Source organism: Schistocerca nitens, chromosome 1 (genome assembly GCF_023898315.1).
Source record: "Schistocerca nitens isolate TAMUIC-IGC-003100 chromosome 1, iqSchNite1.1, whole genome shotgun sequence".
Taxonomy (NCBI): domain Eukaryota; kingdom Metazoa; phylum Arthropoda; class Insecta; order Orthoptera; family Acrididae; genus Schistocerca; species Schistocerca nitens.
This window is the reverse complement of record NC_064614.1, coordinates 418,359,945-418,386,425: the sequence shown is the minus strand read 5'-3', so window position 1 is coordinate 418,386,425 and position 26,481 is coordinate 418,359,945. Positions and strand designations below refer to the sequence as shown.

Sequence of the window (26,481 nt, the reverse complement as noted above, 5' to 3'; positions counted from 1 at the left end):
CTAGTGTATTCTACTTTTCCGTTCCTTCAAGAGACGTAACTAAGTCTTCGAGTGCTAGGAGAGGACAGAACGTCTATACAGAGTTTGAAGGGAGATAATTTGAGAAGATGTCAACGTGGCTTTTCGGAAAAGATAGTCGTAAAAATTTCTGAAAAAAATATCCGGGTGACTTATGTCCTTGCGACGTGCCGTATGTGTATTCTGTTATTAACGTTCAGTGTAACTTTTTTGCCGACAGTCTTTGGATAGCTTTGATTCGGCCAGCAACGATTTCCTCTTTCGCGCCAATTTCTTCTTCCTAGAGGAGCTGCTGCAACCAATACAATGTAACACTGCATTTGGGGACTTAAGTGGTAACCCAGCTGTAAATCATCTGGCTCTAAATGAATCTAATTACGTTGTCAGAGCAGGCAAGATACGTAAATGAAAGATAGCGTCGTGAGATACTATGTCGCTTGCCATCGGACACGACGGTAGCAAGCGGATAAGCAGATATATGGGTTAGAACATTCAGGAAGCTCCCTCTTTATAAACCACAAATCAGAAGCTAATCATTTTACAAAGCGAAGAGTTAGTTTTTACGACTAATGTGTGTTTCATAATGTGGCAAACTATTTTACACGTTGTTCCACACAGGTTTGTAGTATCACGGAAACTCGTGTAAAGAGGATCTTCACTAGCAACGAAAACAAATACAATGTACTTCATGAATCTATGACGCGTGATTGATGTAACGACTATCGATCTCAGGACAGACGTAAGTGAATGAATGATTTTATTTATCTGCTTCCACTTATTTTCTGGAACTACTGGCACGTTTGTTTGAAATGTACAGATTCAGAATTATATGCTACTTTAACCCCACGGTGGTTAATTACGTGTATACTATAAACTGCCTCCAAAATAGACCATGCAGCCGTTATCTATTCCACAAAAGCGAATAACCCGGTTCGCGATGCAGTTTGCCTACCTAACGGCTTCCAGGGACAACGAAAATTTGATTTTCAGTGGTTCATATAATTACCGACCAAATTTAAAATTTTAAAATGCTGTCATGAACCCCCCATTAAGAGGCATAATCTTTTGTTTAAGGTCTAACACAATAAGACAAGCACTAGAATTAGAAACTGCGTGCATATCTCGAGGAAGCGTAACTCTTTGGTACAAATTATCCGGACTTGATTCATCCAGTGTTTGATGATGAGAGCACTTAGTGACTTCCAACAAACTTCACACACAATTTTAAACCTTAACGACACTTTCTGTCGCTGACGCCCCGCACAAAATACGAAAGGAAAAAAAGTTTATCGCCTGCAACATTTTCGCTGTTCATGCAGTAAAACTTCAATATCAGACATGACGTTTTAATTTATCACTCCTTTAGTGCTATCTCTATTCCCAACATATTTTGCACATATACCACTGAATGTATTTGCAAAATTATATCACTGTACAGCACATAATTCGGGAGATATGGCGTCATAAACACCGAGATGCGTGAAAAACTAGCTTTCGCTTGAAACGGAGATCAAATTACCCGGATAATTCTCATGCAGTGTTTGGTAATGAGAGCACTTGGCGAATTCCAACAAACATTAAAGATAATTTCCAACCTCTTCAAAACTTTTTCCGGCTTACATGGTTAACATATTCAGAGATTAACTCGTCTGTAAAGTAATCAGACGTTTGAAGCTGTTTTGTACCTTGTAGATCGACTGTTTAAAGAATCAAGGATTGGGGGTTTCGGTTTACAGTTAAACCGCCATTTCACACATCCGGCAATCGAGAGGAATTTTGTAAATGAAGGCCGCCACTTAACATATATACGAATAGCAGAACGGAATTCCAGGAATGAGTCCTCAAATTATTTCTTAAAGAGGTACGAGTGCCGTAATATTACGAGTAGATAACATAAAATACGCAATTTGCAGGGAAAATCGAAGCAGACCTTATCTTTCAATGAGACGCAGTAAGTCTGCGGGTGGTATCAAGTTAAAGAACTACCAAGAAACTGCATTTCTTGTCGTTAACAACGATGGTATGGTCCAAGTATTTATTTATTAGACGCTTTTGTGTTTTTATGTTTTAATCGTTAGTCGCTAGCAAGAACACACGCATTTAAGCTCGTATAAGGACGGAGTTAGTATATGGCCCTGGTGGTATATGCAATTATTCTTCCGTTGAACGAGCACGTTCCCGCATGGATGTTAGACAGCGTAAAAAATCATGAATGCAAGATCGCCTTCACACTTGCCCGTAAATATCTTTTAGTCAACGGCTCGAGACGCCCATATCCCGTATGAACTAGCAATTGAACAGTGTGTATCAAGAGAAAGCGTATGAAGGATAATGGCGAGCAGATAAGCGGTGCGATTTTCCGAAACCCTTAAGTTATTAATGCTCTGATGAAACTCCTTCCGTGTTTGGAAAAGTCTGACACCCAGAGAGTTTAACGAACATTACGGGCGTATCCCGTTCTGGGTGAACACTTTCATCAGTCAGTGATGAGAATGTTGCCGCAGCCGGAAAAAATTGGAGGGTGAGAGGTGTGTGACATCACCAAACAGATGAATGCATCGGGCTGCATGTGGCTACAAGTCACTATTCTTCACATCAGCATTACGTGATGAAGCTAACTCAGATCTGTAAAGAGGTCCGAATGACAAAGGCCTTTCGTGCAGAGAAATGGTACAGAATTCGCACAGCGTGTATTTTATAGAAGAAATTAATACCTACATGCCGACTTCCTGGACAAGAAAGGACGCAGAGTGAAAGCGTGAAGATAAAGTACCATTTGTTGTAATGTGAAAATCGCATCTTATCAAGAAAGAGTGTTGAATCTCTGGCACCTCTTTTTTTTACTGGCAGCTGAACTTGGAAATCGGTGCACGTAACAATACTTGCCTTGGGTCGCAACGCGATTAAAACTATTCGTACATAATCGAGATCTCACCCCAACACCATAGGTACAGATTTGTTCTAATCATTTAGCTGCTATAGGCGCAAAGTTCTTTTAATATAATTTATCGCCCGTTACCTTACGCCATGAAGTCAACACATACTTACAAAAATATAAAGATACTGGTTGAAACAGTATCAGAATATTTGTTTGTTTACACACACACACACACACACACACACACACACACACACACACACACACACACAGAGAGAGAGAGAGAGAGAGAGAGAGAGAGAGAGAGTTATGTACTAAGTGAAGAGGGAATTATTTTGAGGAAGTACAAGAAATGGGTCTTCATTTCGAGATGTTTTATCACTCTTCGAGTTTTATGAGACAAATTCAGCAGTAAGCAAGCACTTCCTCTCACCTCTGAAATTCTCCCCTACAATGTTTGTTGCTAATCTCACTACGTCGTCAAAAACTCAAACTTACATGTGAGTCAGACGACAGGTAACAGCTCCCAAGATATACAGAATTGATACATCTAAACATGTACACATAACTCATTCATGGTCAATGGCTTCAATAAAGAAAAATATACCACAAAAACACCGGGGGCGGGGGGGGGGGGGGGGCGGAGACTGGAATTAGCTGTTTATTCAACAAATATCAAACATAACACTCTCCACACAATTAAAAAAAAAAAAAAAACCAGGCAACTACTAACAATAGGGAGATGTGTCTAGTGCTATTTGTCCATCGGCGGACATACGAAACTCACATATACAGGGTCTTACATGTGAGAAAAAAAAAAAAAAAAACAACTGATGGGACTGTTTCCAAAAAAATGTTCGTAGCTGTTTTCCGTATTTCTTCGAAATAATTCGCCGCTAGAGATATCCTCTGAAAAGTTTAATCAATTGCTCTTCCTTATTGTTGCTCAAGTGAAGCATTCATTCATTCATGCGTTACCGATAGTTATAGCCATGTTTGTACTAAGCACGTTAATTTCGGACTTTAACAGACATTACCCTTAATACAACAAACGTAGAATACAACAAACGTAGAACCAAAGCAGTTGCTTAGTGCTCCCTAAAAATCTGAAAAACATGACATTTTTTACACGACTGTTCATACCAACTCTGCAAATTTGTTTAGAAAGACCACATAAGAAATGTAATAGAAGATGACTAAATGTGTTAAAATCAAGTTTGTCTCTATAAACTATCACGTCAGTCGTTAAGAGTGTGTCGCTGTATTTCGTACTACGACAATTGTAGACGAACTGCGAAACCGAGAGCATTATTCCAGTCGTAAACAAATCTACTAACCGTAAAGCAAGGACAGAACAGTTGTGGGTAAAGAAACTGAACACTGAAATTCAGAATTTACGGCGAGGGGCACTTGCGCTCAGTCGTGCTAGACTCATCTTTGTAATTCATTTGAAATGAAATATTCTCTATTATAACTTCATTATTGCTGATATCTGCAACACTCAACACAGCAACGAATAAATCACTTCCGAACACAGTGTTCGTAAGGTACCGTACACAACAAAATTCGCAGCAAAGAATCACTCCACTACTTGAACGCAGTTTTAAACAGAACGTGTAACATTTCGATTAACTCGTGCCCTTTCGTCCAACACATTCGTTTTGGGACACCCAAACACACACTCTGCCGTCAGCAGGCTAAATGACGGACAGAAGAGGTTGCGAGAGGTACTTGTATAATCACACCGCTGTGTAACAATATAGCGGCCAGCCCGTGGACTTCGATCGCAGGGCACTCGGCGCATGCGCGACACAGTTGTCGTCACGATCTTTGGCGCAAAGCCAGAAATCTCGCTGTGTCCTCCGTGTAGGGCACAGGCGGAAAGACCGCAATTCGATAACCGCAACTCCACAAAGTGGCTGAAACTGTTCCACAGAGACTTCCGTACACATTCCCAAGCGAGCGAACCGACGGTACTTCGTTACGTAATCCAGTAGATAGCCGCAATTCACAAATGACGCTAAAATAAAGTGTTTCATAAACGGAAAGGACGCTCTATGCAATTATTACTGCAGGCACACAACATCTCTTCAGTTTTTAAACTAACTCGTCCTCCAAGCTACAATGTTACTCCTCACGAAAGGAAGTTTGACTAAACAAAATATGAAGCGACCTTTCCGTAATTTTTCGTTAATGCATTCCGCCGAAGGAAAAGTTTGTAGATCAAAACAGCTGTCCTTATGAGCCAGCATTTTTTGAACCAACGTACCAAAAAAGAAAACAACTGCGGCATCGTACTGGCTCAGAACTAGTTAATTGAACTGATACTAGCAGATCATCGGTTAAAATTTTGGCCATACATCCTCTCTGGCATATCAGATACGGTAATTACGGTTTTAGTTCTAATGTACTGGGTTGGGGCACTTTTGATATCACGTGATAAGGTGTAAATTACACATATTAACGCAGTTAGGATGGAGATATTAACAACAATCTCGCATCAATATACCTTCTTTGTTTCTACATTGTAGTACTGAAACTATTAGACTAATGAGGCAAAATAACCTCTAAGAAAGCAGTATGAGGAGAAATAAACAAACAATGCCTCAGTTAAGATTGGGCAATAATATACAAGTCCAGCTTATGTGCAAATTTTCATTTGCTTATCCTGATAGATTTCACCCACCTTGAGTAATGGCTTTTACATCTCACAATATACTGATTATTCATTTATTTAAAACTAAACCGCAACATGAGCAAAACCTTAGCGTAAAAACAGAATTCGATGCGTAAATTACTCAGTTACATCATCAAGGTTGCCGCTGTACGTCGTCTGCGGCTACGGATAATCAAACTTTGACTGACCTTTGTGAGACGCCGAAGAACTCGAGTCAGTGTCTTCTTTTTTACTGTTAACAGCGTTTCTGCTGGGTTCATCAATTCCATTTTCCGCCGTTGTTTCGACTTGGGAACCAAGAGCCATAATCACTCCGTGCTAGAGGTTTCCGCCGACTGCACGTGTGTTCGAAACCTCGAAACCGAATGATTCTGATTGGCTGGCTTCTCTAGTACCATCTTAGCCAAAGATAGTTATAACGAAAGAAAAGACTGCCTCTACTGTGTAACATTTAACCAAAAGTTTCCCTTCCTCCTTTTATGGAAACAAGAATACAAACGGAAAAAGTAATTTTTGCGTCTATCGTAATTAATATGTTAATAACAAGATGTGTGTTCTTTAAATCAACATTTTTGTCAGGGGCAACTTTCGCACCTTCTGGAAAGCAGAGTGATGACATTATGCCAAATGCCGGTAACTTTATTGTTCTTGCATAACTATTTTGTCATTGTGTATCTAAATAACGTCCTTCAAAACTCTGTGATAGTTCTTACTAAACGTATTACAAACAAACAAAATTAATTTGCTTATTTTGTTACTAATAAAAATGAAGCTTATTAAATAAAGAGAACCTTAATTTTAATATTCCATTTCGCTTTCAGCTCTACATTCTGAAAAAAATCTATCTTTTCAACACAGTTTTCAGCACTGGTTTTTGTACTACTGCAAAGTATGAAGTCTTTGACCAAAGATTCTTAATTATAATGCACTGTAGCATGTTAACTTTGACTGGCGGTGATTTCACTCGTTTATTTTGAAACATCAACAAAAATAAATGAGTGGTGGTATCATGACGATTCCTTTGCCTATCAGATGAATTTGTAAATTTGTGTGAGGCATGCCATTACTCCTTAGTACCTTGGTGATGCTATTGCAATTAGACCTTAAACTTCACTTTTCATAACAAGGATGTGTTGTACTTCGACGAATTGACAGAAATAAAATTTGAATTGTTTGTGACAGTAATATTGCCATTAAATGCCAGTACCACGAAATAGGAATTTTAAATTTTACTCGTCGCAAGTAATTCGTTTGGGATTTTATGTCAATATACCACTCTTATTTGCACATGCTTACTGTTTATGATTCCATGTTATCTTGCTTGCAGAAAGCGGAAGACTCTGCCATGGAGCTCGAAAAATTTCGACATTCTGTTATTCACAAAGCGGCAGAGCTCAGTAAGGATATTGACACCATCACAATTGGTCCTAACTCGTACAGGAATAGTGTCGGAATTGAACATGAAACGGACACTTCAGAAATAGAAGATTCGCCTAAGGATAAGAGCCCTGAAAAACATAAGCAAACTACCATGAACAATTCAAGTTTTAACACTGATGTGGATGATCTGACAACACGTACGTTGAAAATAAACAACTACCTTTTGGAGCAACAAAGATGGAAAGCCGTTCTGGTAAGGAAAGAAAAACTTTATTTTATTTAAAGATTCTCCTTGTAGGTCTTTTCAAGTCATATTCAGGCAATTTTGATGAAAATAAAAAGGTCTTTGTCAATTATGATTGTAAAACTTAATATATCGTGAAGTAGTAGCTTAGTAAGCTAACAAGAAAGATTCTGGATGTTTATGTTTTGAAATGCTGCTATTCATTCAGTCCACTGAAAAGCTCCCATAAGTTCGTACATTGGTATTAGTTGTGTTCATGTTGCAAAATAAGACACATGGATAGGTAAGGAATTCTAGCTGTGAAAGAATTAGGAAAAAATTGCCAAAGTAAGTTGCTGGGAACCGAGTACCATAGGTACAAATAAAAGTTGTCCCAAGCATTTATAATCTTTGATGCACACTTCAACAGGTATATCAAAGTGATGCAAAGGAACATATATTGGAGATTGCAAATTGCAAGACAGCATTCATGATTCTGAGTAAATATAAATACGATATTTGTTGGGTAGACTGTACAGAGTTGCACGTCCTCACGCATTAGAGGGTTGTAACGGTTTGTTGTGAAACATAAATCTGAAAATTGGAAATTATTTTGTAATTTTCAAATACTGGTATTATAAATACAAAATTTTTACAGTTTATTGGTTGAATTATTAATTGTAAATGGACTAGGTACTCAGATTTTGGAAGGATACAAGTTAATGTTTAGACAGTGTCCCAGAAAAAATGGAGCAAGAGCAGTCAAGGTCAATGAAAAATATACTGTTTATTTTGAGAAAACTGTTCAGTACTGTTTTTCCAACTTGCAACCTAATTGTCACTTTTCAAACTTGCTTGGATCTCGGGTTATATTACAGATTGGCCTTTCATCACAGCCAACATTCCAAACACTGTATGTATGCAAAAATAAGAAAAAAAGAGATTTTCAATGTTCCATTCTTTTTTATCGATGTCTCACACCACACCATCGGGATGTTACATGATGTAGCTGACATTTGGTATCGTAGATTCATTTGACCCAATAAAGTCATCTGTAGTAAGCTTAAGAAGAAAGTCCAAATCATATTGGGATTATTTACATTATATCGCATGGGCACCATAAATATCGTCAAATCAAAATACATACATACACTTCCACGAGGTTTGATATATACTTCTAATCTTGAAGTGATTGTAGACAGCTTGCTTACATCTAATCTGCTAATGAATGCAACATTGCCACCTGATCTAAAAAATTATCACAATATATATTAACTTCTCAGTTCTGACAACTAAACTTTTTTTTGTCCTTCTTTCCAACAACAGCAATCACATTTTGTGGCCTGTTTGGGTACTCCTTGGTGGTTGGGGCATGCAGCAGTTGTTAGTTGTCCACTGTTTGTTGTCCATTGTTTGCCATGTCACTTGCAGTTTTACCTAAAATATGCAAAATGTGTAACTTTTAATTTTCAGTGTGAGTATAAACTTGAATTTCTTTTCCAAGCAGCATACTAACTTCAAAATTTGTTTACCCAAACATCTTCTAATTTATTTGATCATTGACAATAATGTCTGATGAAATCTAGAGAATAACTTTATCCAGCATTTAATGTCAGATCGGTAATGACATAAAGGGAACTTGATTTATTGCCTAACCATTCATATTTCAGTTTTCATGATTGCTCTTGATTGTTGTGGTTGTTGGCCCCCTCTATTCTCTAAACTACATAATATGAATGCTATGATGATTCTTTTGAAAAAGAGCGTGGCTACTTTTCCTAATATCCTTGTTCCATCTGAGCTTGGGCTTCATCTGTAATGAACTTGTCGTCAATGTTATGTCAAACTTAAGAGTTCTTGCCTTCAAAATTTAATAAACCTTCTACTTCAAATTACTCAAAGCTATTTTTGTAATGCAATCAACATATCAGAGCTGTTGTTTAAAATTTGCCACAAACTATGATGATATAGCCTACCTGCCATTTTATTCTCTGCTACATATTCACAAAGATGGTTTTCAGAAGATCCAATGAGGCTTGTTTCCCTTGCCTCAAATGGCTGAAACAGAGGAGACAAAAATGACAGGATGTTGAAAGACATTGCGGAATGTGCCCAGCACTTGACCAAACAATTATAGCACAATGCTGGTGGCGTCATATCTTCCCTCCTACTAACACCTTCCCCTTATACATTGCATCCTAATGAACTCTAGATCAGCATATCTTAATTTCAGGATGCAGTAAAGCCACGCCTTCAGAAAATGAATACTTTAGCGAGTTTGAGTCAAAAGGAAATGGAGTTGCGGCGAGAATGTATAGAGAAGGAGGTGCAGGCGAGGGCATTATTAGGAGAACATCAAATATGGCACCAGGTACAGCAGGAAGAACTTCAAGCAACAAAGAGGAAAGAACAACGCTTAGATGAGCACCGCCAGCATATTGTGGTAATAACACAAAATTAGAGAGATAACTAGTTTAATAACTTTTTGTAATTCGGTTATTGCTTTAATACCCACTATTTTAGGCTCAGACAGTAGAACCTAACTAATGATAAGTAATGTTTCTATATGGTTCAGCTAGTACATTTGTCTGTTTTGTGACGGGCTGTAAGCTGCTATTTTGTACTATAATCAAGAGGTGACTTCTTTCTTTCTGTGAGTTAGCCTGTTACTTGTCACTTCATTTTCAAGTTGAATGATTTTCTTCCTCCCTCCCTCTCAACATACACACACAGTGTGTTCAGAAACAGTCTCAAAAGCTTGTAAGGGTGTTACAGATTAGGTTGAACTGAGAAATAATAGTTAAGGAATAAATTCCATATGTTGCGTCATTTCAGAGTTAATTAGCATTGAAGTTAGCCAATCAGGCAGTTTAGTGCACAAATTCAGTTTCTTGTTTGGTTTTAGGAAGCCAAATGAAGAACACGTTTGGTGACACTCCTTACTACTGTCCCATGTCTAGTTTTTGGATCACTTTCTTGTTTGGTTTTAGGAAGCCAAATGAGGAACATGTTTGGTGACACTGTCTCAGGCAGGCCGCTTGAATTTGCATACACGACAGCCTCATTGGCTAATTTCAGTGCCAATTAGCTCAGAAATGACACAATATATCATCTGTTTGTTCTTAACAATTCTTTCTCAGCATAACCTACCCTGCAATACTCTTACAAGCTTTTCAGATTGTTTTTGATCACTTTGCCTCTCTCTCTCTCTCTCTCTCTCTCTCTCTCTCTCTCTCTCTCTCTCTCTCTCTCTCTCTGTGTGTGTGTGTGTGTGTGTGTGTGTGTGTGTGTGTGTGTGTGTGTGTGTGTGTGTGTGTGAAAGAAACTATGTTACTGAAAAAAGTAAAAGTGTGATACAATGTTTCTGCTAGCTGCCTGACTGCAGTGCAAAAAATATGCAGTGCCCAGGAACTTACTCAGCATTGAGATTTCTTATTTAACTTTTTTAATTGAATTTATTGACCTTTAGCTTACACCTTGCAGCCAGTTCATATACAGGGATTTGTTTGTTTGCACTCATATGCACATTGTAGGCAGAACACATACTTAGACAGACCTGGCTATTAGAGAGGGTAGTTGCCTAGGCATTGAATTTGTGTGAGATTTCATGGAATAGGGGGCCAATAGGTGAATTATTGCATACATCTTGGCTTTATCTTTTTATTTCTTCCCAATCCCATTGCCAGTCTTCCATCATGCATCTGTTTGTGGCGTAGTCCCTACTTGGTCTTGCAGTGCAGGTGGTATGCCTTGTCACAGCAGCTCATTTTCTTTATCTCCCCCCCCCCTCCCCCCACTAAGTGGTCGACATCTTCATTGTTAGTAACCCAACAGCATGATTTCATCCGAGTGAAATTAATGAAATGGCCCTCTTCACGCATCAGTTCCAACATTACGATAATGTTGTGTACATTGAGGTTTCCAGTCAAACAGGTGCTAAAATTTGTAAGTACTGTTAGAGCAGATAAAGAGTCACTGAATAGAAGTACAGAGATACTGTCGTCCATGAGCAGAAACATCTACATCTACATGATTACTCTGCAATTCACATTTAAGTGCTTGGCAGAGGGTACATCGAACCACAATCATACTATCTCTCTACCATTCCACTCCCGAACAGCGCGCGGGAAAAACGAACACCTAAACCTTTCTGTTCGAGCTCTGATTTCTCTTATTTTATTTTGATGATCATTCCTACCTATTTAGGTTGGGCTCAACAAAATATTTTTGCATTGGGAAGAGAAAGTTGGTGACTGAAATTTCATAAATAGATCTCGCCGCGACGAAAAACGTCTTTGCTTTAATGACTTCCATCCCAACTCGTGTATCATATCTGCCACACAAATTGCAAACAAATTGCTTCTAGTACCACAGGAAGTTCTGCAGTCCTGCTACTTGCCTCTTCTGATAATGTGAATAGTCCAAACTTCTGCAAACATGATGTGCAATACATGCTTCAAAAAGAGTCACTGGTTTTGGAGCCCTTAGTACTGATACATATTGCCTCTGGATGCTGTCTTAAAAACTGTGCCAAAGTTATATTGTTAAAGTGAGCCTCATTGTCAGAGGTAATGCCAGTTGTTATGTTCACCTTAGGCAATTTCATTGAGAGTGGGGTGCTAAAACTCTTTGGTCTAGGTACTCTAATGTCCTTCTTTTCCATCTCCTTGGATACACTTGGACAAGAGGAGGGAGAGTTCTAGTGATCCAGAAGCACCCAGTTAAGGCCTGTATAATTACATGTGAGGTGATCAATTTGATTGTTGGATTCATATTGATTCTTTTAAAGAAGAAATTTGTTGCAGAGATAATGCTGGCATAGACAAGTTGGAGTTTCTTGTGCTTATAGATGAGTTGGAGGTTCATGTGCTTCAACCAAGAGTGCATTGGTATGGGTGGAGAGCATTGCTCCCAAAGAAGCTCTTGGTGCTGTATATTGGCATTTATTAATTCTGTTCAGGTAACTGTCAGTTTCAGTTGCAGATCAATAACTACCATTCCAACAATCAATAATTGGATGTTGCATCATACAGTAAAGTGTTGGTGCTGTGCCAACATTCCAGCCTTTCCCAAGTCCTGTCGTAGCACTAATTATGTGGACAGCCATCCTACATTTATTAGCCACATATTTTGTGTGTGTATTCCAGTTTAGCTTATGGTCGATGAAGAGTACCAGGCTTTTGACTACTGTCTTGGAAGGGGAGTGGTACAGATCTAGTACTATTATTGCTGGCAGATTTGCTCTGTGCCTCAAAAACAACGCTGCATTTGATTTAGCTGTGGATGTATCCAGTCCATTGCTTGTAAGCCACTTCTTGAGTTTCTCAGTTGTGACTTGCAGTCTTCTAGGGATATAATTGCCATGTAAATACATATATTTTATGCGTACGGCAAAACTTTCACGTTTTCCTGGAATATACCATGTAGGTCAGTGGTGTAGATACGAAACAGGAGGGGTGCCAAAACAAATTCGTGCAGCAACCCCATGCTTTGTAGTTTGTGGTTCTATCACATGTCCTTCATGTACTACAAGTAGCAACTGGTCAGAGAAAAAAAGATAACAGGTATTCTGCAGATGTTTGGGGTATGCATTGTTCCTTTAGTTTTATGGTTAGCACTAGCAGTTCTATGTTATCATAGGCACTACTTCGGCCAGAAACAAAGCTTGGGGTCTGTTTCAGCTGAAGTAGAGCTCTATGTAACCAACCATGTTGGACTGAAAATTAATAAAGTGAACATACCATACAGTACAGGGCATAGGAACAAGAAGTCTTAAATATCTGAGAACATTACTTAAATTTTATAATATATCTGACCTATCTATGTGACATGTCATCATTGAAAGAACATATTTCTGGTCTTATAGCCTAGTTGTTGCATTACAGGATATGAGTCTATATCGAAGGTACATAATATGGCTTACATCATGTGCCATGAATAACCGTTAACACACAATAAGCCATATTGAAATCAGTACATTTATGTGACCTAAATTCATCACATCTGTGCATTATGTGATGTTAAGACATGTATATTCAGTATGTACTCAGATCCTGTAATACAACAACTAGTCTATAAGACCAAAAATATGTTTTTTCGATAATGACATATCACATAGACAGGTCAGGTATATTGTAACATGTGCGTGCTGTTTTCAAATACGTAATAAATTCTTGGTCCTGTGCCCTGCACAGTATGACATGTATACTTCATTAATTTTTTGTTCGACATGCACTTGAGAATGGCTTAAAGCCAAAAACATGATCATGTGAAATAAATGAACAGTCTTTGGCCAAATGGCAAAACATTCTATATGGCTGTGGTCCCCCATGGAAGAAAAATCATTTTCAGTACTTTTTCCTTTGTGAAAACCCATCTGATTCCTAGGGTATGGTATTTAAACCACAATTCTAACCAGATTTGACCATTCTTTCCGAAACTTTGGAGGGACTGATCGGTACGATACCACCAAACCAAGAGTTTTCCTGGGTTTGAGTACAGGTACCACCCTGCTTATTTTGGGTGCACTGTGTTGTAATGTTTCGACAACATTTTATGGTAAATATGGAGTAGGTATTGTCCTTCATATGACAGACATGATGGCATATTGTAGTGGATATTATCTCGGTCGGGGTAGTATGTTTACCAGAGGTAGAAAGTTCTCTGCAGCTCAGTCATTGAGAATTGCTTTTGAAGAGGGTGCCTGTCATCGGGGTTTGAATCCTCTATGCTAGAAAGATGTTTGATAGATGGGGCTGTCTGCTTTGGTAACAACTGCTGCAACCCTTAGGGGCTCAGCTTTCATTTGCTGGGTATGGCTTTGGTGAGCCCAGGGTTCCTGGGCTGAGGACTGGTAAGTGCTGCCAGTCCTCAGTTACTGTAAGCTCTGGGCACGCTTCAGTGACCACCGTGCGGTGTGGTGGTGGAGCATTGTGTGTCACAGGGAACGAAGATCTTCGCTTGACTGCCCGGGTCACGAGGATTGTAAAAATCCCTTAATCTCAAAGTGTGCTGCACATTGATGAGATACCATTGGGGTACCTGCCACACTTCACTTGTATAAGGCTTACGTAGGCACGCAGGGCTGTGTGTAGGGGGACTTGTATTTCTCTAGCTGCTCATGGGACCGAGATGGATCCTCCAAAATTTTCTCTTCCTCCTCCCAGCAGAAAATGGTGGGCTGCTGAAAAGTACAAACACACAATCCAATAAGAGGGCTCATGTAGCCAGTTCACCCAACTCAGAAGTCTTTCAGAATTCTAGTATTTGCAGTAATGGAAGACATGCTGCTAATTAAAATGTACTTTCATTAGTTAAAAGGAAAAGGGGAGCTCCGAAAAAGTCTCATCTTTTTACATACAAAAGATTTAGAGGGGGTTGCAGGTATGTTAAAATCTGTTTAGCAGTTGCGAAATGGGATGCTGTTGGTCGAAACCTCAAGTTCTCAACAAGTGACAAACCTGCAGACGGCCAAAGCCCTTGGGGAATACACCATTGAGACTGAGCTCCATACCACCTTAAACTACAGTAAAGGTGTTGCGATATGAAGAGGTCTTGTGGACATCCCCAAAAGAGACCTGAAAGTTGAGTGGGCCCAAGAAGGCATTGTAGGCATGCAGAATATCGTGAAAAGTGTGGAAGGAGATCTGATCACATCCAACTCTTTTTAATATCACAGAATTCCTGGGGCATATTAAGACAGGTTTCCTTCGATTAAGCGTGCAGCCCTACATCCCCAACTCAGAGTGCTGTTTTAAATGCCAGTGCTTTAGTCACACCAGTCTTGGCTGTAATGTAGAAGCCACTTGTGGCAAATGGGGTAAGATCGTCCATGAAGGAATCGGATGTTCATCTCCTCCAAAGTGCATGAATTGCTCTGGGGCTCAGCCTATCCGGAGTAGGGTCCCTTCCTTGAAAAATGGAAGATACACAGATCCAAACAACAATATGGATCCAATATGGTGAAGCCGAAAAGATATACAAGGCCATGCAGTCCCCCATATTTGCCACCTCCTTTGCTTCTGTTCTGAAACAGCCAGTCCAGAAAGCCAATGATGCTACACAAATGGATGTTTCTAGTGCCAGCACTAGTATCTGCATTTGTCAATGCACTTGTGCTACAGCACTTATCTTGAAGCTGGTCCCTCCCCCCAAAACTTCAGAAAAGGCTGTGATTGTCAGTGTTGCGAAACTATCTACCCCTCCAAAGATTGATTCTGTCCAGTTCTGCCACTCATACTTCCACAGTTCTGGTTCGAAAGCCCCCTCAGACCAAAAAATCAAAGTCAAAGGTGAGGAATTGCCCACTGACGGAGACAGGAAGCACACAGTCCGATGATGTGGATGTCATGAAAGTGCTACCCCCTTGGGACGCATGATAGGTGGCTCCCATCCTACAGTGGAACATTAATGGATTTAGGACATACGTGGAGGAACGGAAACTTATAACAAAAGAATGCACCCCCATGCTTGTGTTTGCAGGAAACGCATTTCAATGCCACTGAGACCCCCATGCTGCAGGGCTATGCCCTCCATTGAAAGGATAACCTGACTGGGGAAAGAGCCAAGGGAGGGTTGCTGTGTTTGTCAATAACACACACCACTCCTCTGTTATCTCCTTGGTTACTGACCTTTAAGTAACAGCCATTGCTGTCCATTGGACTCACAATATCACTATTTGCTTCCTGCTATATTTACCTCCACATGCTGCAATAGACTATGAGGCTCTCGGAGGCCTTATTGCACAACTCCACCCGGCCATTTATCCTATTGGGTGATTTCAAGGCTGATAATATAGTTTGGGGCTCGAACCATTCTTGCCCCAGGGGTCGAATCTTGGAGAACCTCACAATGTATCAGGTGCTGTGCATCCTCAACACAGGCAGTCCCACTCATTTCTTGGCTGCTACTGGGTCGTCCTCAGTCATCGACATCTCTTTCTGCTCTCTAGCCCTTGCAGACTCAGCACAGTGGGAAGCAACTGATGACATTCATTCCAGCGACCAATTTCTACTGTGAGTCCACATACTGAATGGTGGATTGTTTGAACAGAAGCCACCAAAATGGATGATCAGCAAGGCTGAAGGGTGTTCAGCATTGCACAGTGTGACAATGCACAGAAATGGGTCAACCACATCACACGAGTAATCCATCATACCACTGAGTTATCCATTCCACAGTCTTTGGTCCTTGTAGGAGGCAACCTGTACCTTGGTGGAATGTTGAGAACCAATTAGCAATCCGGGACAGACATGCGGCTCTTTGACAGCTTAAATGCCGCCCAATAGCAGACACCCTCACAGCCTGTAGAGTCACAAGAGCCAGTGTTTGACATGTAATTAGAGAGAGCAAAAAAAGCTCGTAGCAAGCATTCCACTCGTTCTACAAAAGTATAGGAAGTCATCCATAGGATTTCCAGTAAATACAGTCATTTACCAATAGCAGCAGTACTGAAACAGGTGTCTCGAAACAGTGCCTGAAGACATCGCTAATATGATGGCGGAGAATTTTGTAGTGACTACTGCCGATTCCGGCCAAGATCTAACATTTTGCCGCTACTGTGCAGTTGCAGAGAAGGTCAAATTGGACTTCAGATCCCATAATTCTGAGTATTAAAACTGCCCTTTCTCTCGTGGGAGCTGGAATTGACACTATCTGAGACTCATGATACTACACTTGGTCACGACCATATCTGGTACTGTATGCTTCGACATTTGCCAGTAGCATCAAAGGGAATCCTTATTGAATGTTTTATTTGATATGGCATACAGGCCAGTTTCTCAAGTCATGGAGAGAGGCAATATTGATACCTCTCCTCAAACCAGGAAAGGACCGCACATGTGTAGCCTTAAGGAGCTGTGTAAGAAAGACCCTGGAGCTAATGATAAATGTCATCTGCTCTATTTGTTAGAGACCAGGCAACTCCTTAGCCAATCTCAGTGCGGATTCCAGAGATTTCAGTCCACTGTTGACAACCTGATCCAGCTAGAGGCAGCTATTCGGCAGGTTCAGCAGGCTTTACTACATAAACATCACTGTCTCAGCATATTCTTTGCTATCGGTAAGATGTTTGCTATTACTTGGAGACGCAGTAGTCTCCTGCAACTCTATCAATGAGGCTTTCGTGGCCTCTTCCCCATCTTCATACAGTGTTTTTAGGTCCCAATTTGGAGACACACTGTCAGATCATTTTGAGCAGGAGAATAGTGTCCCGTGGGGCAGTGTTTTAACTGTTACCCTCTTTGCCATAGCTATAAACAGAATCACGTCTATGGTGCCAGAACCCAGAAGGCACTGAATATCTTAAAATGCATCAGCCTCAGGTCTTCGGGAGAAAGCAGTTTTGCATATTCATAACCAGCTTCATAGGGAAACCAGGGCTTCTTGTAAACTGTACAAAACTAGTAAGATGGATAGGCAGTGTGTTTGTTGTGTGCAGCTGCAGGATTAGCTGGCTGTGGGTTGAATATTTGAAGACATGCTGGCCATGTTAAAGTGATTGTCTTGGGATGTGGTGGAGAACTATCATGACACATGGTGCACCTCAGATGGCTCTGCTATCAAGGCACTTTGCAGAGCAAAATATGGTTGAATTGTGCTCATCTGTGGTTGAGAGGTATGTTGTTGCCAATTTGCCTTGCAAGGAAACGTGGACTACTCTCTCAGCTAGGTCTGGGAAGGCACAAGAGTTCCAGTGTTAGGTGTCTTGCAGAGGATCCTGTTAAGTAGTGTTGAGTGAAATCTGTGTGCACTTGATTTGTCGACCAGAGGGTCTCATTTCAAATACAGAGATGACTATTTGTGACTATTGACGGTGCACAATACAGTCATCTGTAAGTGGTTTTTCATGACACCTGTCATCTACATCTACTTTAGTACTCTGCAAGAACTTGATAGTGCATGGTGCATGGTACTTCCAGTATCACTAACTAATGTGAGTGACATGCAGGAAGAATGATTGTTGTTAAGCATTTGTATTAGCTCTAATTTCTCAAATTTTTTTCATAGTGTTCATTTCATGAGATGTATGTGGGAGGAAGTAATATCTTGTCCAACTCTTCTTGGAAAGTACTCTCCTGGAATTTGAATACTAAACCTCTCCGTAATGCACAATGCCTCTTTTGTAGCATCTGCCACTGGAGTTTGTTGAGCATCTCTGTAATGCTCTCACACCGACTAAGAATCCCATGACAAAATGTACCATTCTTTGTTGGATCTTCTGTATCTTTTCTATCAGTATTACCATGGAAGGGTCCAAAATTGATGAACAGTACTCAAGAATTGGTCAAACAAGTGTTTTCCAAGCCACTTATTTTACAAATGGGTTATATTTCTTTAAAATTTTCATGTGAATCTTTCTGGCATCTGCTTTTCCTACCGTTTGTTTTATGTGGTCAGTCCACTTAAGGTCGCTCTGGATAATTACTTCTAAATATTTTACAGTATATGCTGTTTCCAACAATTTATCATCAGTTTTGTAGTTGTATAGTAGTAATTCCCTTTTGATATGTACGAGCAATATGTTACATTTATTTACACTTGGGGTCACCTACTACAGACTGCAGCATACATCAATCTTCTGTAGGTCATTTTGCAAATCAATGTTGTCTTCTGGTGTTGCTACTTTCTAGAAAACTGCATCATTTACACCCCCCTGCGGGTCCGGGGGCTAGAATAGGCCCGAGGTATTCCTGCCTGACGTATGAGGTGACTAAAAGGAGTTTCACATGTTTCGCCCGTTATGTGATGGCCCCCTGTAGGGTTTGACCTCCATTCTTCAAAATTTTCCCGAATAGCGAGCCAATTGAGCAAGGGCACCTTACAAGGTGCATTGTGTCCACCGTGCATTGCGATCTTTAGCCCACTTTCTCGTCGTCGCATTGGAGTCCTGCCCATTCTCCATCTCTTGGGCGAGGACGCCTTCCTGGGTGCATTTTCCACCATGCACTATGCAGTGTTGATTTCTGCGCCGATGATGACCATGGGCTTCTTCGCACTCGATATCCAGCACGGTAGCCAGTCCGTTGTGGTGGGGCCGCCATGTACCCTGTTGGTTGTAGCCCTCTGACCACACAGGGATCGCTCTGCTGATGCCTGTGCCATTAACTCCCCACGTATGCCAAGGGGTAGATGCCCATCCCCACAATGAAGCATAGTCCATCATCTCTTGCTGGTGGTGAAACACCAACAGTCTCTAAGTGGTCATGAGCTCAATTCGACACACAGAAGTACGACCCCAAATCGTTCTCCTTCCTGGCCACACCATGGGAGGAACGTCAGGCAAAGGATGGCAGTGCATCTTATTTGCCCCGGTACCTTGTATGTTCGAGAGCTGATGGGGAATCTTTCATGACGGTGAAGTCTCAGTTTTTTGTTGAGCATTTAGAGGACAAGTTTGGGGAGGTGGAGGGATTGTCCGAAATGAGATCTGGGTCAGTCTAGATCAAAATGGCATCCTCTGCCCAGTCACAGGAGTTACTCACTTGTGACAAGCTGGGGGATGCTTCTGTAACCATCACACCCCATAAGAGCTTAAATATGGTCCAGGGTATCATATTTCACATAGACTTTCTTTTGCAGTCCGACGATGAGTTGTGCGCCGATTTAGAGCGCTGAGGTGTACATTTTGTCCAGCGTGTCCACCGGGGTCTGAAGGATAGTCAGGTTGCCACCGGTGCCTTCATCTTGGCCTTTGAGGGTGATACATTGCCCGAGAAGGTCAAGGTGATGGTCTACCGGTGTGATGTAAAGCCCAGTATCCATCCCCGATGCAGTGCTTTAAGTGCTGGAAGTTTGGCCATATGTCTTCCCACTGTACTTCCAGCGTCACATGCGAAGATTGCGGACGCCCATCACATCCCAATACTCCATGTGCCCCGCATCCCATCTGTGTCAACTTCGGAGAGCACCATTCACCTTGCTCGCCTGACTGCAGGATTCTCCAGAAAGAAAGGAAAATCGTGGAGTATGAGATGCTGGACAGACTGACCTACACTGAGGCTAAGCGAAAATTTGATCACCTGCATCCTGTGCGTATGACATTGTCTTAACCGCCGCTACAACAGTTCTGGGGGCCATCAGCTCCACCAACCCAGGTCACCTCTCAGAGCCGGAAGACTGCACCTGCCCCCTTGATGGTGGGGGGCATTTCCCTCCCTGTTGCTCCTGCACCACCTACTTCGAGAGCAACACCCCCCTAACCATCAGGGCATCCGTCCCCACTTCTAAGCCAGAGAAGCGTAAGTCTTCTTCAGCATGTCTCACTAGGAAGGGGTCCCTTGGTTCACTCCCTTCTCAGGTTTCTTCTAGTGGGAAAGACTACACCCACCAGTGGCTGAAGAGCCCAAAAGCAGCTAGTCGTAGGGCTTCACACTCATCCTCAGTCCCAGAGACTGAGCCAGTTAAGTCCTCCCAGCCAGGGAAACCCAAGGACTAGTGAGAGAAATCCAAAAAGAATACCCCTAAGACCAAGGAAATTGTGGTGGCACCCACACCACCGCTACCTACAAGCTCTGTGACTGAGGATGGGGTGGAGATTTTGGTGTCCACTGAGCACCTAGATCTCGCCAGACCCTCAGACGCAATGGATATGGACTGGTCAGGCAATAAATCAGTGGAAGCAGGTGACTCTGAGGCGTAAACTGCCTCATTGAATGTTCCATGCCTTCCCAGTCTCACAATGTCATCCTCCAGTGGAATTCGCGGTTTTTTCCATCGCTTGACTGAGCTACGGCAACTGTTAAGCTTTACACCTGCTATCTGCATTGCCCTCCAGGAAACCTGGCTCCCAACAATGCGGACCCCTGCCCTCCGCTGCTGCAAGGGATATTACAGGAACCGTAGTGACTATAATCGAGTGTCAGATGGAGTTTGCGTTTATGTCCTAAACTCGGTTTGTAGCGAACATGTGCACCTTCAAACCCCTCTTGAAGCTGTGGATGTCAGAATAAGGATGACACAGGAAATAACTGTCTGCAGTCTATATCTTCCTCCAGATGGTGCAGTACCCCTGAGTGTATTAGCTGCACTGATTGATCAACTCCCTAAACCTTTCCTACTTCTGGGAGATTTTAATGCCCATAACCCCTTGTGGGGTGGTGCCATGCTTACTGGCCGAGGCAGAGATGTCGAAACTTTACTTTCGCAATTCGACCTCTGTCTTTTAAATACTGGGGCCACCACACACTTCAGTGTGGCTCATGGTAGTTACTCAGCCACTGATTTATCAGTTTGCAGCCCAGGCCTTCTCCCATCTATCCACTGGAGAGCACATGATGACCTGTGTGGTAGTGACCACTTCCCCATCTTCCTGTCACTGCCCCAGCATTGGCACACGGGCGCCTGCCCAGATGGGCTTTGAACAAGGTGGACTGGGGAACTTTCACCTCTGCTTTCACCTCTGCTTTCACCACTGAATCTTCCCCACATGGTAACTTCAATGTGATGGTTGAGCAGGTGACTAGCACAATTGTTTCTGCAGCAGAAAACGTGATCCCTCGCTCTTTAGGGTGCTCGAGGTGTAAGGCAGACCCTTGGTAGTCACTGGAAGTTGCTGAAGCAATTGAGGAGTGTTGGCGAGCTCTACGGCGGCATAAGCAGCACCCTTCCCTGGAGCACCTCATAGCCTTTAAACGGCTCTGTGCCCATGTTCGCTACCATATCACACAACAGAAGAAGGCGTGTTGGGAGAGATACGTCTCCACCATTGGGTGCCACATGTCACCTTCCCAAGTCTGGGCAAAGATCAAACGTCTTTTCGGGTACCAGGCCCCAACAGCTGTCTATGGTGTTACCATAAATGGTGAGTTTTGTACCGACGCAAATGCGATTGCCGAGCATTTTTCTGAGCACTTTGCTGTAGCCTCTGCGTCAGAGAATTACCCCCAGCCTTTTGCACACTCAAACGGTGGCTGGAAGGGAACGTCCTCTCATTCATTACACGCTGCAGTGAATCGTATTAACGCCCCATTTACAGAATGAGAGCTCCTCAGTGCCCTTGCACATTGCCCCGACACAGCTCCTGGGCCTGATCGCATCCATAGCCAGACGATTAAACATCTCTCATCTGGCCACAAGCGACATCTTCTCGTCGTCTTCAACTGGCTCTGGTGCAATGGCATCTTTCCATTGCAATGGCAGGAGAGCACCATCATTCCAGTGCTCAAACCTGGTAAAAACCCGCTTGATGTGGGTAGCTATTGGCCCATCAGCCTCACCAACGTTCTTTGTAAGCTGCTGGAAGGTATGTTATGTCAACAGTTGGGTTGGGTCCTGGAGTCACGTGGCTTGCTGGGCGGCTCTACCACTGATAATCACATGTCCGTAGAGTCTGCCATCCGAACAGCCTTTACCAGATGGCAACACTTGATTGCGGTGTTTTTTGACTTATGTAAAGCATACAACATGACTTGGCGACATTGTATCCTTGCCACATTGTATGAGTGGGGTCTCTGGGGACCACTCCCGATTTTTATCCAAAACTTCCTGTCACTCCATACTTTCCGTGTCCAACTTGGTGTCTCCCATAGTTCTATCAATATCCAGGAGTACCGCAAGTGTGTCTCTGTTTTTAGTGGCCATTAACAGTGTAGCAGCAGCTGTCGGGCTCTCCGTCTCACCTTCTCTGTATGCAGACGACTTCTGCATTTCGTACTGCTTCTCCAGTACTGTTGTTGCTGAACAGCACCTCCAGGGAGCCATCCACAAGGCACTGTCATGGGCTCTAGCCCACAGCTTCCAGTTTTCAGCCCCAAAGTCATGTGTCATGCACTTCTGTCGGTGTCATACCATTCATCCGGAACCTGCACTTTACCTTAATGATGATCAACTCACTGTAGTAGAGACATATCAATTCCTAGGACTGGTTTTCGACGCTCGATTGACTTGGCTCCCTCATCTTTGTCAGCTTAAGAAGAAGTGCTGGCAGCACCTCAATACTCTCTGTTCCCTGAGCAACACCAATTGGGGTGCAGATCGCTGTATGCTGCTGCAGCTCTACAGAACCCTTGTCCAAAGTGAATTGGCTATGGGAGGGTGGTTTATGGTTCGGCAGTGCCTTCAGCATTACATTTACTCAACCCTGTGCACCACTGTGGGGTTCGATTAGCAACAGGAGCTTTTAGGATGAGTTTGGTGACCAGCGTACTGGTGGAGGCTGGTGTCCCTCCACTGCAGAGCAGATGTGTCCGAGTGCTCGCCAGTTACGCAGCACACATTCGTAGTTCCCCGGAGCATACGAATTACTGTCTCCTTTTCCCGCCCGCAGTAGTCCATCTCCCACATCGGCGGCCCAGATCGGGGCTAACGATTGCGGTTCGCGTGCAGTCCCTTCTCTCTGAACTGGAGTCCTTCCCTTTACCAACTCTACTTGCAGTCTGTTCATGTATGCCTCCATGGTGTACACCTCCGCCGCAGCTTCATCTGGACCTTTTACATGATCCTAAGGACTCCGTTAACCCCGCCGCTCTCCGCTGTCACTTTCTCTCGATTCTTGACATGCTCTGGGGCTCTGAAGCAGTTTATGCCGATGGCTCAGTGGCTGATGGTCACGTAGGTTTTGCATAGGTTCATGGAGGACATGTTGAGCAGCACTCCTTGCCAGTTGGCTGCAGTGTTTTCACTGCAGAGCTGGCAGCCATATCTTGTTCTCTTGAGTACATCCACTCATACCCTGGCGAGTCATTTCTTCTGTGTACTGACTCATTGAGCAGCCTACAAGCCATCAACCAGTGCTACCCTCACCACCCTCTGGTAGCGTCCATTCTGGAGTCCATCTATGCCCTGGAACAGTCCCGCCGTTCCGTGGTGTTTGTGTGGACCCCAGGACACGTCAGTATCCCTGGCAATGACCTTGCCGACAGCCTGGCCAAACAGGTGACGCGGAAACTGCTTCTGGAGATAGGAATCTCCGAAGCTGACCTGCAGTCTGTCTTACACCGCAGGGTCTTCTGGCTTTGGGAGATGAAATGGTATAACATCAAGCACAACGAACTGCGTGTCATTATGGAGACTATGAATGTGTGGAAGTCTACCATGCAGGCCTCTCGCAGGGAATCAGTTGACCTCTGCCGGCTCCACATTGGCCATACATGGCTAATGCATGGTTACTTACTCCGTCATGAGGACCCACCTCAGTGTTGCTGTGGCTCTCAAATGACAGTCATCCACCTCTTGCTGGACTGCCCACTTTTAGCCACTCTGCGGCAGACTTTTAACTTTCCCAGCACCCTCCATTCGGTGTTGGGCGACAATGCCTCCACAGCAGCTTTAGTTTTTTATCTGTGAGAGTGGATTTTATCCTTCTGTGTAGGTTTTAGCGCATGTCCTTTGTCCCTCTGTGTCCTCCACCCTAGTGCTTTTAGGGTGGAGGTTTTAATGTGTTGCAGAGTGGCTGGCTTTCCCTTTTTATTCTCGTGGTTGGCCAGCCACTATAATCTCCTTTCATGTTTTACTCTCTTCTGTTTCTAGCATCTCTCTGTTGTTTTCTTGTCCTCTTTTGTTCCTTTTAGTGTTCATTGCCATCCCTCCATTCTTGTGGCTTTTCCTTTCTCTCCGTTTTGTGTTATATGTTTCATCCATTTTATTCTCACACTTGTGGCATTGTTTTATGAGGAACAAGGGACCGATGACATCATAGTTTTGTCCCTTCTTCCACCTTTAAACCAACCAACCCATCATCTACAAATGATCTTAAAGAGCTTCCAACTTTTTTTACTAGATCATTTATATACATTGTAAACAGCAGTAGTCCTACCACACTTGCTTGGGTACTTGGGTTCGTAGGTGATCCTCATTTCCTACAGAAGGCTGGCAGTAGTAGTGAAGACTGGTGGCCTTGCTTCTGGGGTGCATGCATAACTTAACATTTGCAATACCATACCCAGGACTGATCAGCATCATCTGGTTTGGAGTTGGGTGGAGGCTCTCAGCCTGAGGCTCTGTTAAGGCTGGGATGGCCTTGGCTGCAGATTTCTGAGCATGCATTTTGGGATGGAGATCTGTATGGGTTCTCCTTCATAGATCAAGAGTACACTAGTTTTTGATAGCAGCAAAGTAAATGTGATGTTTACTTGTTTTTATTTTTTAAGACTTCATGAAATTTCAGTGCCCTCTGAACAGTTGAGTCCATAGACAAAGGCTGAATTTGGATCACAAAAAAGTACAGATACAGAGGATGAAACCCAAAGTAGAAAGGTCTGAACATTTACTTGGATGTGGAATATATACTGTGCTTATGGTAATAAACAAGAAATAGAATGTCTAGCAATCTCGAAATTCAGTCCAAGTACAAACTTACATGGCACAAGTAAATGGCTCAGGTGCCTTCATCTGACATGAAACCTGAGCATATTCCAGCTTATCAAATGTTCTAATAACTTCCAGGAATGTAGCCAGACAGTGTCAGTGACAACCCTCACTAGCAAGACAAGTGATCACTATAATTTTTATGGCACAAATGGAACGAGATCACTGTGCTTGGCAATTTAAACTCTCAGTGGATGGGCTATGCCAGCAAGGAAGTGAAAAGGTAGTGTATGCTGAAAGACAATGCGCACTGTTAACAGCTAATACCACTGAACAACTAGCAGTGACCAATGTTGGCTGTTATAATGTAACATTAATTAAAAGTTGGAGAGTACGTAACAGTAACTCTAACCCTCTGTTGTTAGACCAGGGGAGTGGGGGATTCCAAGCAGAATTTAAGCAATAATCTCTGTATCCAGAATGAGATTTTTACTCTGCAGCAGAGTATGCACTCATATGAAACTTCCTGGCAGATTAAAACTGTGTGCCGGACCGAGACTCGAACTCGGGACCTGTGCTTTTCGCGGGCAACTGCTCTACCACTTGCCCGCGAAAGGCAAAGGTCCCGAGTTTGAGTCTCGGTCCGGCACACAGTTTTAATCTGCCAGGAAGTTTCAATAATCTCTGTATCTGTGATTAAGGTCACTTTCTAGTTTAAACTCAACAGCTTCCTTAGTAACACTATACTATCATAATAACTGAAAATGCATATCATAGTCTCTTGGTTCTTATGTATGTTTCATTGGATAGTAGGTACCAAGACAACATTCTGCAATCATAGATTTACTTGGCTGCTATAAGCGTGTGTTGCACTTACACACTAAACAGTGGTCCACTATGTTACAGATGGTCTGACAAATGTCTGAAATGCCACAACTGTGGGGCTGTGTTTTGAAGATCAGGTCACCCAGATGTCAGCCATTTATGTTAACGTGTTGTTGTAGCTGGTCCTGAAAGCTCTTGAGTATCATCAGTTATCATCTGATATGGGATAGCAATGAT

The 26,481-nt window shown here is 42.5% G+C and overlaps 2 protein-coding genes across 4 annotated transcripts in view; one reads left to right on the top strand and one right to left on the bottom strand.

Annotated features, from left to right (window-relative positions):
- The window catches only part of LOC126250116 (clustered mitochondria protein homolog), a 355,920-nt gene extending 349,999 nt beyond the window's left edge, over positions 1–5,921 (bottom strand). The window contains exon 1 of the mRNA XM_049951533.1: positions 5,762–5,921. Coding sequence (XP_049807490.1) covers positions 5,762–5,879 — 118 coding nt within the window. The 5' untranslated portion in view covers positions 5,880–5,921. The remainder of the gene's footprint in view (positions 1–5,761) is intronic.
- Positions 5,922–6,516: 595 nt separating this feature from the next.
- The window catches only part of LOC126250080 (mRNA export factor Gle1), a 109,002-nt gene continuing 89,037 nt past the window's right edge, over positions 6,517–26,481 (top strand). Inside the window, exons 1-3 of one of the 3 annotated variants that reach the window (XM_049951528.1) lie at positions 6,517–6,815; positions 6,901–7,206; positions 9,410–9,619. In XM_049951528.1, the coding sequence (XP_049807485.1) occupies positions 6,771–6,815; positions 6,901–7,206; positions 9,410–9,619 (561 nt within the window). In that variant the 5' untranslated portion in view covers positions 6,517–6,770. The remainder of the gene's footprint in view (positions 6,816–6,900; positions 7,207–9,409; positions 9,620–26,481) is intronic. The other 2 variants (XM_049951532.1, XM_049951529.1) reach the window with 2 other exon arrangements.